Here is a 12,989-nt window from a genome sequence, read left to right as displayed (position 1 = left end):
CGAAAAAAACCCACAATAGTTGCACGAATGTACCTAACCATAAACAATCAATGCCTTTCTTAAAATCAGTACACAGAAGTATATTTTTTAAAACCTGCATACTTAGTTAAAAGAAATTCATGTTAGCAGGCAATATTAAACTAGGGAAATTGTGTCACTTCTCTTGCGTTCATTGCACGCAGTCAGGATATATGCAACAGTTTGGGCCGCCTGGCTCGTTGCGAACTAATTTGCCAGAATTTTACGTAATTATGACATAACATTGAAGGTTGTGCAATGTAACAGCAATACTTAGATTTATGGATGCCACCCGTTAGATAAAATACGGAATGGTTCCGTATTTCACTGAAAGAATAAACGTTTTGTTTCCGAAATGATAGTTTCCGGATTTGACCATATTAATGACCTAAGGCTCGTATTTCTGTGTGTTATTATATTATAATTAAGTCTATGATTTGATAGAGCAGTCTGACTGAGCGGTGGTAGGGAGCAGCAGGCTTGTAAGCATTCATTCAAACAGCACTTTACTGCGTTTGCTAGCAGCTCTTCGCAATGCTTCAAGCATTGCGCTGTTTATGACTTCAAAAGTACCTATTAGAACATCCAATAGTCAAAGGTATATGAAATACAAATGGTATAGAGAGAAATAGTCCTATAATAACCAACCTAAAACTTTTTACCTGGGAATATTGAAGACTCATGTTAAAAGGAACCACCAGCTTTCATATGTTCTCATGTTCTGAGAAAGGAACTTAAACGTTAGCTATTTTACATGGCACATATTGCACTTTTACTTTCTTCTACAACACTTTGTTTTTGTATTATTTAAACCAAATTGAACGTTTCATTATTTATCTGAGACTAAATAGATTTTATTGATGTATTATATTAAGTTAAAATAAAAAGTGTTCATTCAGTATTGTTGTAATTGTCATTATTACAAATATATATATATATATATATATATAAAAATCGGCCGATTAAAGTACCGCCGGGTTTTTTGGAGGTCCTCCAATAATCGGTATCGGCGTTGAAAAATCATAATCGGTCGACCTCTAGTCTCACTGTCTTTTTGTCTCTCTGTGAATTGCGCCTCAGCTGTTGCATATTTGCAGTTAGACGGAAGGATTCTTTCGGTCATGAATACCAAGGCATGTCTAAGATTTGTTTTTAAGATGTTTAAGATGAACATTAAAAGACCAGGGCTGTACCGATGTAGCGGAACCGTGGTGCAGGATTTCCATTATGAAAATCAGGCGGTGGACAAGTAAGAGGAAATATTTTTATTTATCTGACATTTGAGAAATGTACTGGTCATCCATATGCATTGGGTGCGTAACACATTAGTGAGTCCACCCACGCAGTCAGCGCCATCAATACACGAGGGAAATTGGCCAAATGAGCCACATTTACATTCCTTAAAAACCGCCTATAACAAATTACAAAAACACTATTCCTTGTGTTTCCATGTGTAGCATATGCAACACTTTATAGCCTATTGGTTTTTAATTTCCGAAAACAATAATTGTCCTCCCCATAGTTCAGCTGTCAGAGATTTGAGCACTAACTGCATTAGGGCATTGCATGCATAGACCTACAGGGTTAGGTGGCCACTGCATGGTATTAATATAACAAATATACATAGAGTACCAGTCAAAGGTTTGGACTCACTTACTCATTAAAGAGTTTTCTTTATTTTTTATATTTTCTACATTGTCAAATCAAATCAAATGTGTCACATGCGCAAAGTACAACAGGTGTAGTAGACCTTACAGTGAAATGCTTACTTACAAGCCCTTAACCAACAATGCTTTAAGAAGTTAAGAAAAAAAAAAAATAAAGTAAAAAATTGAAAATAAAACTAACAAAAAATTAAACAGCAGCAGTAAAATAACAATAGCGAGGCTATATACAGGAGGCACAGAGTCAATGTGCGAGGGCACCGGTTAGTCGAGGTAATTGAGGTAATATGTACATATGTAGGCAGAGTTAAAGTGACTATGCATAGATAATAAACAGAGAGTAGCAGTAGCGTAAAAGAGGAGTCTGGGTAGCCCTGTTAAGGAACCTTTTGGACTTAGACTTGGCACTCCGGTACTGCTTACCGTGCGGTAGCAGAGAGAACAGTCCATGACTAGGGTTGCGGGAGTATTTGACCATTTTTAGGGCCTTCCTCTGACACAGCATGGTATAGAGGTCCTGGATGGCAGGGAGCTTGGCCCCAGTGATGTACGCACTACCCTCTGAAGTGGCCAAGCAGTTGCCATACCTGGCAGTGATGCAACCAGTCAGGACGCTCTCGATGGTGCAGCAGGATAACCTTTTGAGGATCTGAGGACCCATGCCAAATCTTTTCAGTCTCCTGAGGGGGAATAGGCTTTGTTGTGCCCTCTTCACTACTGTCTTAGTGTGTTTGGACCATGATAGTTTGTTGGTGATGTGGATGCCAAGGAACTTGAAGCTCTCAACCTGCTCCACTGCAGCCCCGTCGATGAGAATGGGGGCGTGCTTGGCCGTCCTTTTCCTGTAGTCCACAATCATCTCCTTTGTCTTGATCACATAGAGGGAGAGGTTGTTGTCCTGGCACCACACGGCCAGGTCTCTGACCTCCTCCCTATAGGCTGTCTCACTGTTGTTAGTGATCAGGCCTACCACTGTTGTGTCATCGGCAAACTTGATGATGATGGTGTTAGAGTCGTGCCTGGCCATGCAGTCATGAGTGAACAGGGAGTACAGGAGGGGACTGAGCACGCACCCGAGGTGCCCCCGTGTTGAGGATCAGCGTGGCGGATGTGTTGTTACCTACCCTTACCACCTGGGGGGCGGCCCGTCAGGAAGTCCAGGATCCAGTTGCAGAGGGAAGTGTTTAGTCCTAAGGTCCTTAGCTTATTGATGAGCTTTGAGGGCACTATGGTGTTGAACGCTGAGCTGCAGTCAACGAATAGCATTCTCACATAGGTGTTCCTTTTGTCCAGGTGGAAAGGGCAGTGTTGAGTGCAATAGAGATGGCATCATCTGTGGATCTGTTGGGGTGGTATGCATATTGGAGTGGGTCTTGGGTTTCTTGGATAATGGTGTTGATGTGAGCCATGACCAGCCTTTCAAAGCACTTCATGGCTACAGAGTGTTACGGGTCAGTAGTCATTTAGACAGGTCACCTTAGTGTTCTTGGGCACAGGGACTATGATGGTCTGCTTGAAATATGTTGGTATTACAGACTCAGATATGGACAGGTTAAAAATGTCAGTGAGACACGTGCCAGTTCGTCAGCACATGCTCGGACTTCACGTCCTCGTAATCCATGTTGACCTGTTTAAAGGTCTTACTCACATCGGCTAAGGAGAGCATGATCACACAGTCGTCCAGAACAGCTGATGCTCTCATGCATGCTTCAGTGTTACTTGCCTCGAAGCGAGCATAGAAGTAATTTAGCTCATCTGGTAGGCTCGTGTCACTGGGGAGCTCGCGGCTGTGCTTCCCTTTGTAGTCTGTACTAGTTTGTAAGCTCTGCCACATCCGATGAGCGTTGGAGCCGGTGTAGTACAATTCAATCTTAGTCCTGTATTGACGCTTTACCTGTTTGATGGTTCGTCGGCGGGCACAGCGGAATTTCTTATAATCTTCCGGGTTAGAGAATAATTGTAGAATAATAGTGAAGACATCAAAACTGTGAAATAACACAAATGGAATCAAAAAAGTGTTAAACAAATCAAAACATATTTTACATTTGAGATTCTTCAAAGTAGCCACCCTTTGCCTTGATGACAGCTTTGCACACTCTTGGCATTCTCTCAACCAGCTTCATGAGGTAGTCACCTGGAATGCATTTCAATTAACAGGTGTGCCTTGCTAATAGTTATTTTATGGAATTTCTTTCTTTCTAAATGCGTTTGAGCCAATTGTGTTGTGTCAAGGTTGGGTTGGTATACAGAAGATAGCCCTATTTGGTAAAAGACCTAGTCGATATTATGGCAAGAACAGCTCAAATAAGCAAAGAGAAATGACAGTCCATCATTACTTTAAGACATGAAGGTCAGTCAATCCGGAAAATGTGAAGAACTTTGAAAGTTTCTTCAAATGCAGTCGCAAAAACCATCACGAGGACCGCCATAGGAAAGGAAGATCCAGAGTTACCTCTGCTGCAGAGGATAAGTTTATCAGAATTAACTGCCCCTCAGATTGCAGCCCAAATAAATGCTTCAAAGAGTTCAAGTAACAGACACATCTCAACATTAACTGTTCAGAGGAGACTGCATGAATCAGGACTTCATGGTCGAAATGCTGCAAAGAAACCACTACAAAAGGACACCAACAAGAAGACGAGACTTGCTTGGGCCAAGAAACACAAGCAATGGACATTAGACCGGTGAAAATCTGTCCTTGAGTCCAAATGTTTTATTTTTGGTTCCAACCACTGTGTCTTTGTGAGACACAGAGTAGGTGAACAGATGATCTCTGCATGTGTGGTTCCCACAGTGAAGCATGGAGGAGAAGAAGGTGACTGGTGACACTGTCTGTGATATATTTAGAATTCAAGGCACACTTAACCAGCATGGCTACCACAGCATTCTGCAGCAATACACCATCCCATCTGGTTTGCAATTAGTGGGACTATCATTTGTTTTTCAACAGGACCATTTTTTTAACCTTTATTTAACTAGACAAGTCAGTTAAGAACAAATTCTTATTTTCAATGACAGCCTTGTTCAGGGGCAGAACGACAGATTTGAACCATGTCAGCTTGGGGATTCAATCTTGCGGTTACTAGTCCAACGCTCTAACCACTAGGCTACCTGCCACCCCAATGACCCAACACACCTCCAGGGCTATTTGACCAAGAAGGAGAGTGATGGAGCGCTGCATCAGATGACCTGACCTCCACAATCACCCAACCTCAACCTGAGATGGTTTGGGATGAGTTAGACCGCAGAGTGAAGGAAAAGCAGCCAACAAGTGCTCAGCATATGTGGGAACTCCTTCAAGACTGTTGGAAAAGTATTCCTCATGAAGCTGGTTGAAAGAATGCCAATAGTGCGCAAAGCTGTCATCAAGGCAAAGGGTGGCTACTTTGAAGAATCTAAAACACTTTTTTAGGTTACTACATGATTCCATATGTGATACTTCATAGTTTTGATGTCTTCACTATTATTCAACAACGTAGAAAATAGTAAAATAAAGAAAAACCCTTGAATGAGTAGGTGTGTCCAAACTTTTGAATGGTACTGTATAAAGGAAGAGAACCTTTGGCCTATCACCAGAGAGAGAGAAGGAGATATGCTGGCGGCATGCTACAACACCGACATCCTTGTCAGATAGGCTACGTCTGCTATACAGATATAGCCTTACAGGAGGCGGCTAATTCACCAATTGTTTTCTGCGGATCACTCAATAGAATTTTGAAAGATTACCTTATAAAGTCATTCGCAGTACTTTATTAAAGTGTAATAGACTACTGAGATGCTATTGAAGAAATAAGTTGTTTCATCATCTTTTTGGACTGAATAACAGCCCTGCACCTCAGAGGGGTTCCCGAGTGGTGCAGTGGTCTAAGACACTGCATCTCAGTGCAAGAGGTGTTGCTACAGTACCTAGTTTGAATCCAGGCTGCGTCACATCCAGCCTTTATTGGGAGTCCCATAGGGTGGTGAACAATTGGCTCAGCCTTGTCCGGGGTAGGCTGTCATTGTAAATAAAAATGTGTTCTAAACTAACTTGCCTAGTTAAATAAATAAAATGACTCAACATCAACTGTGATGACTATACCTCACATCACCAGTAGGGGGCAGAGTGGAACATTCTCAATTTATTTAACCTTTATTTAACAAGGCAAGTCATATATAACAAAATGATACATTTAAAATTAAACTCTTCAGCAAATGAGCGCCAAGGACTGTACATACAGTGGGGGGAAAAAAGTATTTGATCCGCCGATTTTGTACGTTTGCCCACTGATAAAGAAAGGATCAGACTATAATTTTAATGGTAGGTTTATTTGAACAGTGAGAGACAGAATAACAACAAAAATATCCAGAAAAACACATGCCAGAAATGTTATAAATTGATTTGCATTTTAATGAGGGAAATAAGTATTTGACCCCCTCTCAATCAGAAAGATTTCTGGCTCCAAGGTGTCTTTTATACAGGTAACGAGCTGAGATTAGGAGCACACTCTTAAAGGGAGTGCTCCTAACCGCAGCTTGTTACCTGTAAAAAAGACACCTGTCCACAGAAGCAATCAATCAATCAGATTCCAAACTCTCCACCATGGCCAAGACCAAAGAGCTCTCCAAGGATGTCAGGGACAAGATTGTAGACCTACACAAGGCTGGAATGGGCTACAAGACCATCGCCAAGCAGCTTGGTGAGAAGGTGACAACATTTGGTGCGATTATTCGCAAATGGAAGAAATTCAAAAGAACTGTCAATCTCCCTCGGCCTGGGGCTCCATGCAAGATCTCACCTCGTGGGGTTGCAATGATCATGAGAACGGTGAGGAATCAGCCCAGAACTAAACGGGGAGATCTTGTCAATGATCTCAAGGCAGCTGGGACCATAGTCACCAAGAAAACAATTGGTAACACACTATGCCGTGAAGGACTGAAATCCTGCAGCGCCCGCAAGGTCCCCCTGCTCAAGAAAGCACATATACATGCCCGTCTGAAGTTTGCCAATGAACATCTGAATGACTCAGAGGACAACTGGGTGAAAGTGTTGTGGTCAGATGAGACCAAAATGGTTTTGCCACCAAGTACTAAGTCATGTTTTGCAGAGGGGTCAAATACTTATTTCCCCCATTAAAATGCAAATCATTTTATAACATTTTTGACATGCGTTTTTCTGGATTTTTTCGTTGTTATTCTGTCTCTCACTGTTCAAATAAACCTACCATTAAAATTATAGACTGATCATTTCTTTGTAAGTGGGCAAACGTACAAAATCAGCAGGGGATCAAATACTTTTTTCCCCCACTGTATGTACAGGTAAAAACTTGACTTTATGCATTCACAAGATTGTTAGGAAAAGGCAAAAGATAGAGAGAGAGACTGAAAGTACAGCTCACTCACTCTAGGTCGGCAGAGCTGTCAATTTTCATGAACTCCTGTTTGATGCGGAGCAGGATCTCTGGCTCAAGCCTGGCGTGGTGCGGAGCGCATGGCGGCAAGGCGAGGTCAGAGGGCAGGGGGGGTACACGTGAGACAAAGCACAAAGAAGGGGGGGGGGCACACACATTTAAACATACAAGCACAGAAAGACAGACAGAGAGGATGCAAATACAGTTACACAAACAAAACACACAAGAGAACAACAGTAACGCACATGACACACACAAAGGGGATCAGGGTGTGAAGGGTGATCAGATGAAATGGGACAAACAGAGAAACATGATCAGTTAGCAGTGGTACAGACAGTATACCTTGATTGGTCACATGACCCTGCTGCGGTGAGTGGAGCAAGGATTCCTTAGGGTGTCAGATCCCCCCTAAGATTGGCTCAGTGGAACAGGCCATCAAACCCCATCAACCCAGACAGAACCCCCTCCCCCTTCCTCTCCTGTGGGTGGAACAGGCTGGAACACCAGGATGTGAATGCTACTGACTGACTCCATTAGCTGTTTGCTTATATTAGTTAGCTGGCCTGCTTAAAAGCGACATGCTGGAAGCTGTTGAGGGTGCTTGTGTGCCTGTGGGTATAGGGGGTGTTTGGGTGTGTACGGGGGAGTTGTGTTGGTGTGTATGTGAGTGTGCATGTCTTCTGCGTGTGTGTGTCCCTACTTGATGTCCTGGCTGATCTGCCTCTCCAGGCGTTGGCGTCTCTCCTCCAGCTGCTCGATGGGGCTGTCCTCAGGGAACTCATAAGGAGCGGTGCGCATCTCACTCTCCGTCAGGCTACGAGTGAACAGCTCCTGAGAGATACACAGAGAGTCAAATAAACATTAGAACACACACACATTACACACACAGGAAGAGTTTACTTAACATTACAATACACAAACTTACATTAACAACGTGAACATTTAACACCCACACAAACATCTAACACATGCAGTCGCACGCAAACACATCCAACACTCGCAGACGCGCACACACATCCAACACATGCAAACACGCACACACATCCAACACACGCAAACACGCGCACACATCCAACACACGCAGACGCGCACACACATCCAACACACGCAAACACGCACATCCAACACACGCAGACGCACGCAGTCACACACACACACACACACACACACACACACACACACACACACACACACACACACACACACACTTGGAAAGTGCTTGACAGTGGTGGAAAAAGTACCCAATTGTCATACTTTAGTAAAAGTAAAGATACCTTAATAGAAAATGACTCAAGTAAAAGTGAATGTCACCCAGTAAAACCCTACTTAAGTAAAATTCTAAAAGTATTCGGTTTTAAATATACTTAAGTATCAAAAGGAAATGTAATAGTAAAAGTATAAATAACTTCAAATTCAAACCAGACAGCACCATTTTCTTGTTTTTTAAAATCACGGATAGCCAGCGGCACACTCCAACACTCAGACATGATTTACGAACGAAGCATGTGTTTAGTGAGTCTGCCAGATCAGAGCCAGTAGGTATGACCAGGGATGTTCTCTTGATTGGTGTGTGAATTGCACCATTTTCCTGTCCTGCTAAGCATTCAAAATGTAATGAATACTTTTGGGTGTCAGGGAAAATGTATGGAGTAAAAAGTACATCATTTTCTTTAGGAATGTAGTTTAGTAAATGTTGTCAAAAATATAAATACTAAAGTAAAGTACAGACACCCCAAAAAACTACTTAAGTAGTACTTCAAAGTATTTTTACTGAAGTACTTTACACCACTGTTGACAACACTGTGTCCCTGCGCTCTCACCTCGGCGATCTCCTTGTACTTTCCGTCCATGGATGTACGCAGGTTGATGGGGAAGTGTTTGAGTGTGTGTGTGACGGGCGTCCCAGGGAGGGAGCGCTGAGGATTCAGGGGCTTGGCCTGCCCTGCTACACCACGCAGATCTAGATGGAGGGAGAGCCATGGAGAGGAAGATAGAAAGAGAGAGGCAGTGTTAAACAACAAATAATAAACATTCCAAAAAAGACAACAAAAAAGAAAAAAAACGAAGTTATACATCAGGGAACGAGAGACAGACAGAGTGAGTTGTTATTGTGTGGATTTGCAACATTCAGAGCGAACATTTAAACACTGTCTGATATTTCACAGCCACAACTCTTGCGCCATCACCTCCAACATGGGACTACACTAGTATACTCCACTCCGGCCCTCTTCTCTCTCAACTACAGCCTCGTCTCTCAGCAGCAGTGTTGTGCTCTGCATACAGCAGAGGAGCCTCCCTACAGTATGACAGCTTCAGTGGTGTGTTAGTCTCTCCACAGCACTGCTGGCCCTTTGAGCTGTGTCTCTGTTGGCTGCCCACTGCATTGTGTGTCAGGCAGCAGCAGCAGGAGGACTGGTGTGTGTGTGTGTGTGTGTGTGTGGCAGTAGTCTCTGTGGTATATAGCCCACCCTAAGGGTCATTCAGATGGATGCTCAATAACAAGATAAATGTTGTCAGACGCCAGACACCCGTTGCCATGGAGACCTGGTCTGGAGAAAGGGGAGGAGAGGTTGGGGGGAGGAGCACAATAACACGACCTTCCCCTGAGACGGACGCTGCTGGGTGAGAGAGTACACACTACACTGGCAGGCAGGCAGAGAACAAAGACCCCACTGTGTATGTCCCATTGAAAACAGAGAGAGAGCGAGAGAGAGATGGGGGATTAGTAACCAAAAGATGAGCGACGAGCTCAAGAGCCACGTGATAGTTTGCTAAACTGTGTGTGTGTGTGTGTGTGTGTGTTTTCAGAGAATGCTGCTTTGGTATGCTGATCCCATAAGGCCTTTACACTGGAGGGGACCCCTGAGATGCAGAGGGTTACATTTTAAGACAGACTAGCCCTGTAAATTAGTGTGTCCCACAGCATGCTCTGCTACACCTAATCACCCCATGAAAGGTGCCAGAGCAACTGGACTCATCAAAAACACAGACATACAGACTCTGGTCTCCATTACAATGACTGTCCATTCATGTCAGTATCATCACCACCACACTACAGTCATATGTGCTCTGTAATACACAGTACTCATTGAATAAGGCTAAACACAAACAGTACCATCCATCCATGTATCATATTAATACAATGGGCTCATTCAGTAGTGCTAAGCATGGCCACTATGTCATCATCAGCACAGTCAGATTCACCCTATGCACATTACATTTATTCAATAATAATAAACTATATTCTATCAAAACACTAGTGTCATCATGATGTGAAATCCACTGGATTTCCCACAGTGAAGCATAGCTGTAGCCTACTGACGTTACACGCCTGATTCAGAAGATAGGGAGTGAGATTTTTAATTTGAGAAGAACGGATTCACTTTTTCAATGCTAGTTAGGTATACTATAGTTATCACATTTCACATTGGATTTATTAAATACAAAAAGGTAAGACGTGTTTAAAATTCTGGTGCTGCACTGCACACACAAGCTTGTCAGCTAGCTAGCTTCCCTGGTCCAACATTAAGCCAACTCTGAAGTTCAAAGACATTCAAAGTTCATCCATAGAAGCCGCTCCTCCGTAGGTATAATTCTGTGGGACTATTTCAGATAATATATGTCATCACATGCATCTCATCACAGAACTAGGCCTACTGGGAGACTAAAGCAAAGCAACCCACTGGCATCTACAGGAACTGAAAGCCTTCAACTATGCTGCTAGACTTCTGGGGTAAAGCAACATGTCTAAGTAGGTAGATTTAGACAGGACTGCAGTGGTTGATGGTACTACCTCCCCTAAACAAGATTTGGTATTATATTTGTAATTTATGGGACTTTATTTAGTATATTTTTTTTCAACATCAGTTTATAGGCCCACCTTGACCTTTGTCACAGTGCTACATTGGCAAAGCACAGAGGAGGACACAGAAACAAAGACACACTCTCATACACTCCATTATCCCCTGCGTAGCCTCCATGTAATCCCCCCCTCCCCGGATCCTGTCCTTCCCTCCACCACAGACGCCTCTTAATCCAGCACCCCCAAACCCATTTAGCATCAGTGACCTCAGAGGGGAAACGTAACACTTCACAACACCACAGGCAGACAGGCCCATTGTCAGTGTTTATTGCAGGCTCTCTCATACAAACAACACTAGGTCGGCAGTGCATTCGGAAAGTATTCAGACCCCTTTACTTTTTCCACATTTTGCTACGTTATAGCCTTATTCTAAAACAGATGTCAAAAAACAATGCCCTCAATCTACACACAGTACCCCATACCGATGAAGTAAAAACTATTTTTAATACATTTAATACATGTATTAAATATAAAAACGGAAATATTAAATTTACATAAGTATTCTTCCCTGCAGATCCTCTCAAGCTCTGTCAGGTTGGATGGGGAGCGTTGCTGCACAGCTATTTTCAGGTCTCTCAAGAGATGTTTGATCGGTTCAAGTCCGGGCTCTGGCTGGGCCACTCAAGGACATTCAGAGACTTGTCCCGAAGCCATTCCTACTTTGTCTTGGCCGTTGTCCGGAGCGCTCTGGAACAGGTTTTCATCAAGGATCTCTCTGTACTTTGCTCTGTTAATCTTTCCCTCGATCCTGATTAGTCTCCCAGTCCCTGCCGCTGAAAAACATCCCCACCACATGATGCTGCCATCACTATGCTTCACTGTAGGGATGGTGCCATGTTTCCTACAGACGTGACGCTTGGCATTCAGGACAAATAATTAAACATTGCTTTCATCAGACCAGATAATCTTGTTTCTCATGGTCAGAGAGTCCTGTAGGTGCCTTTTGGCAAACTCTGAGCGGGCTGTCATGTGCCTTTAACTGAAGAGTGGCTTCCATCGGGCCACTCTACCATAAAAGCCTGATCGGTGAAGTGCTGCAGAGATGGTTGACCTTCTGGAAGGTTCTTCCATCTCCACAGACGAACTCTGGAGCGCTGTCTGAGTGTCCATCGGATTCTCGGTCACCTCAGTGACCAAGGCCCTTCTCCCCCGATTGCTCAGTTTGGCCAGCCGGCCAACTCTAGGAAGAGTCTTGATGGTTCCAAACTTCTTCCATTAAAGAATGATGGAGGCCACTGTGTTCTTTGGGACCCTCAATGCTGCAGACATTTGTTGGTACCCTTCCCCAGATATGTGCCTCTACACAATCCTGTCTCAGAGCTCTATGGACAATTCCTTCGACCTCATGGCTTAGTTGCTGCTCTGACATGCACTGTCAACTGTGGGACCTCATTTAGAAAGGTGTGTGCCACAGGTGGACTCAAATTGTAGAACCATCTCAAGGATGATCAACGGAAACAGGATGCACATAAGCTCAATTTCGAGTCTCATAGCAAAGAATCTGAATACTTATGTAAATAAGGTATATATACACACAGTTGAAGTCGGAAGTTTACATACACTTAGGTTGGAGTCATTAAAACTTGTTTTTCAACCACTCCACATATTTCTTGTTAACTATAGTTTTGGCAAGTCGGTTAGGACATCTACTTTGTGCATGATACAAGTAATTTTTCCAACAATTGTTTACAGAGAGATTATTTCACTTATAATTCACTGTATCACAATTCTAGTGGGTCAGAAGTTTACATACACTAAGTTGACTGTGCCTTTAAACAGCTTGGAAAATACCAGAAAATTATGTCATGGCTTTAGAAGCTTCTGATAGGCTAATTGACATAATTTGAGTCAATTGGAGGTGTACCTGTGGATGTATTTCAAGGCATACCTTCAAACTCAGTGCCTCTTTGCTTGACATCATGAGAAAATCAAAAGAAATCAGCCAAGACCTCAGAAAACAAATTATAGACCTCCACAAGTCTGGTTCATCCTTGGGAGCAATTTCCAAACGACTGAAGGTACCACGTTCATCTGTACAAACAATAGTATGCAAGA

At 43.1% G+C, this 12,989-nt stretch overlaps 1 protein-coding gene across 5 annotated transcripts in view; it reads right to left on the bottom strand.

The window, feature by feature from the left end:
* The window catches only part of LOC115207805 (AMP deaminase 2-like), an 85,116-nt gene that overhangs the window by 12,089 nt on the left and 60,038 nt on the right, over positions 1-12,989 (bottom strand). For 4 of the 5 annotated variants that reach the window (XM_029775291.1, XM_029775294.1, XM_029775293.1 and 1 more), the window contains exons 2-4: positions 8,893-9,032; positions 7,773-7,903; positions 7,065-7,133 (exon numbers count right to left, since the gene is read on the bottom strand). In XM_029775291.1, the coding sequence (XP_029631151.1) occupies positions 7,065-7,133; positions 7,773-7,903; positions 8,893-9,032 (340 nt within the window). The remainder of the gene's footprint in view (positions 1-7,064; positions 7,134-7,772; positions 7,904-8,892; positions 9,033-12,989) is intronic. The other variant, XM_029775292.1, reaches the window with a different exon arrangement.

Source organism: Salmo trutta, chromosome 14 (assembly GCF_901001165.1).
Source record: "Salmo trutta chromosome 14, fSalTru1.1, whole genome shotgun sequence".
Taxonomy (NCBI): domain Eukaryota; kingdom Metazoa; phylum Chordata; class Actinopteri; order Salmoniformes; family Salmonidae; genus Salmo; species Salmo trutta.
This window is presented reverse-complemented; position numbering and strand designations above follow the sequence as displayed.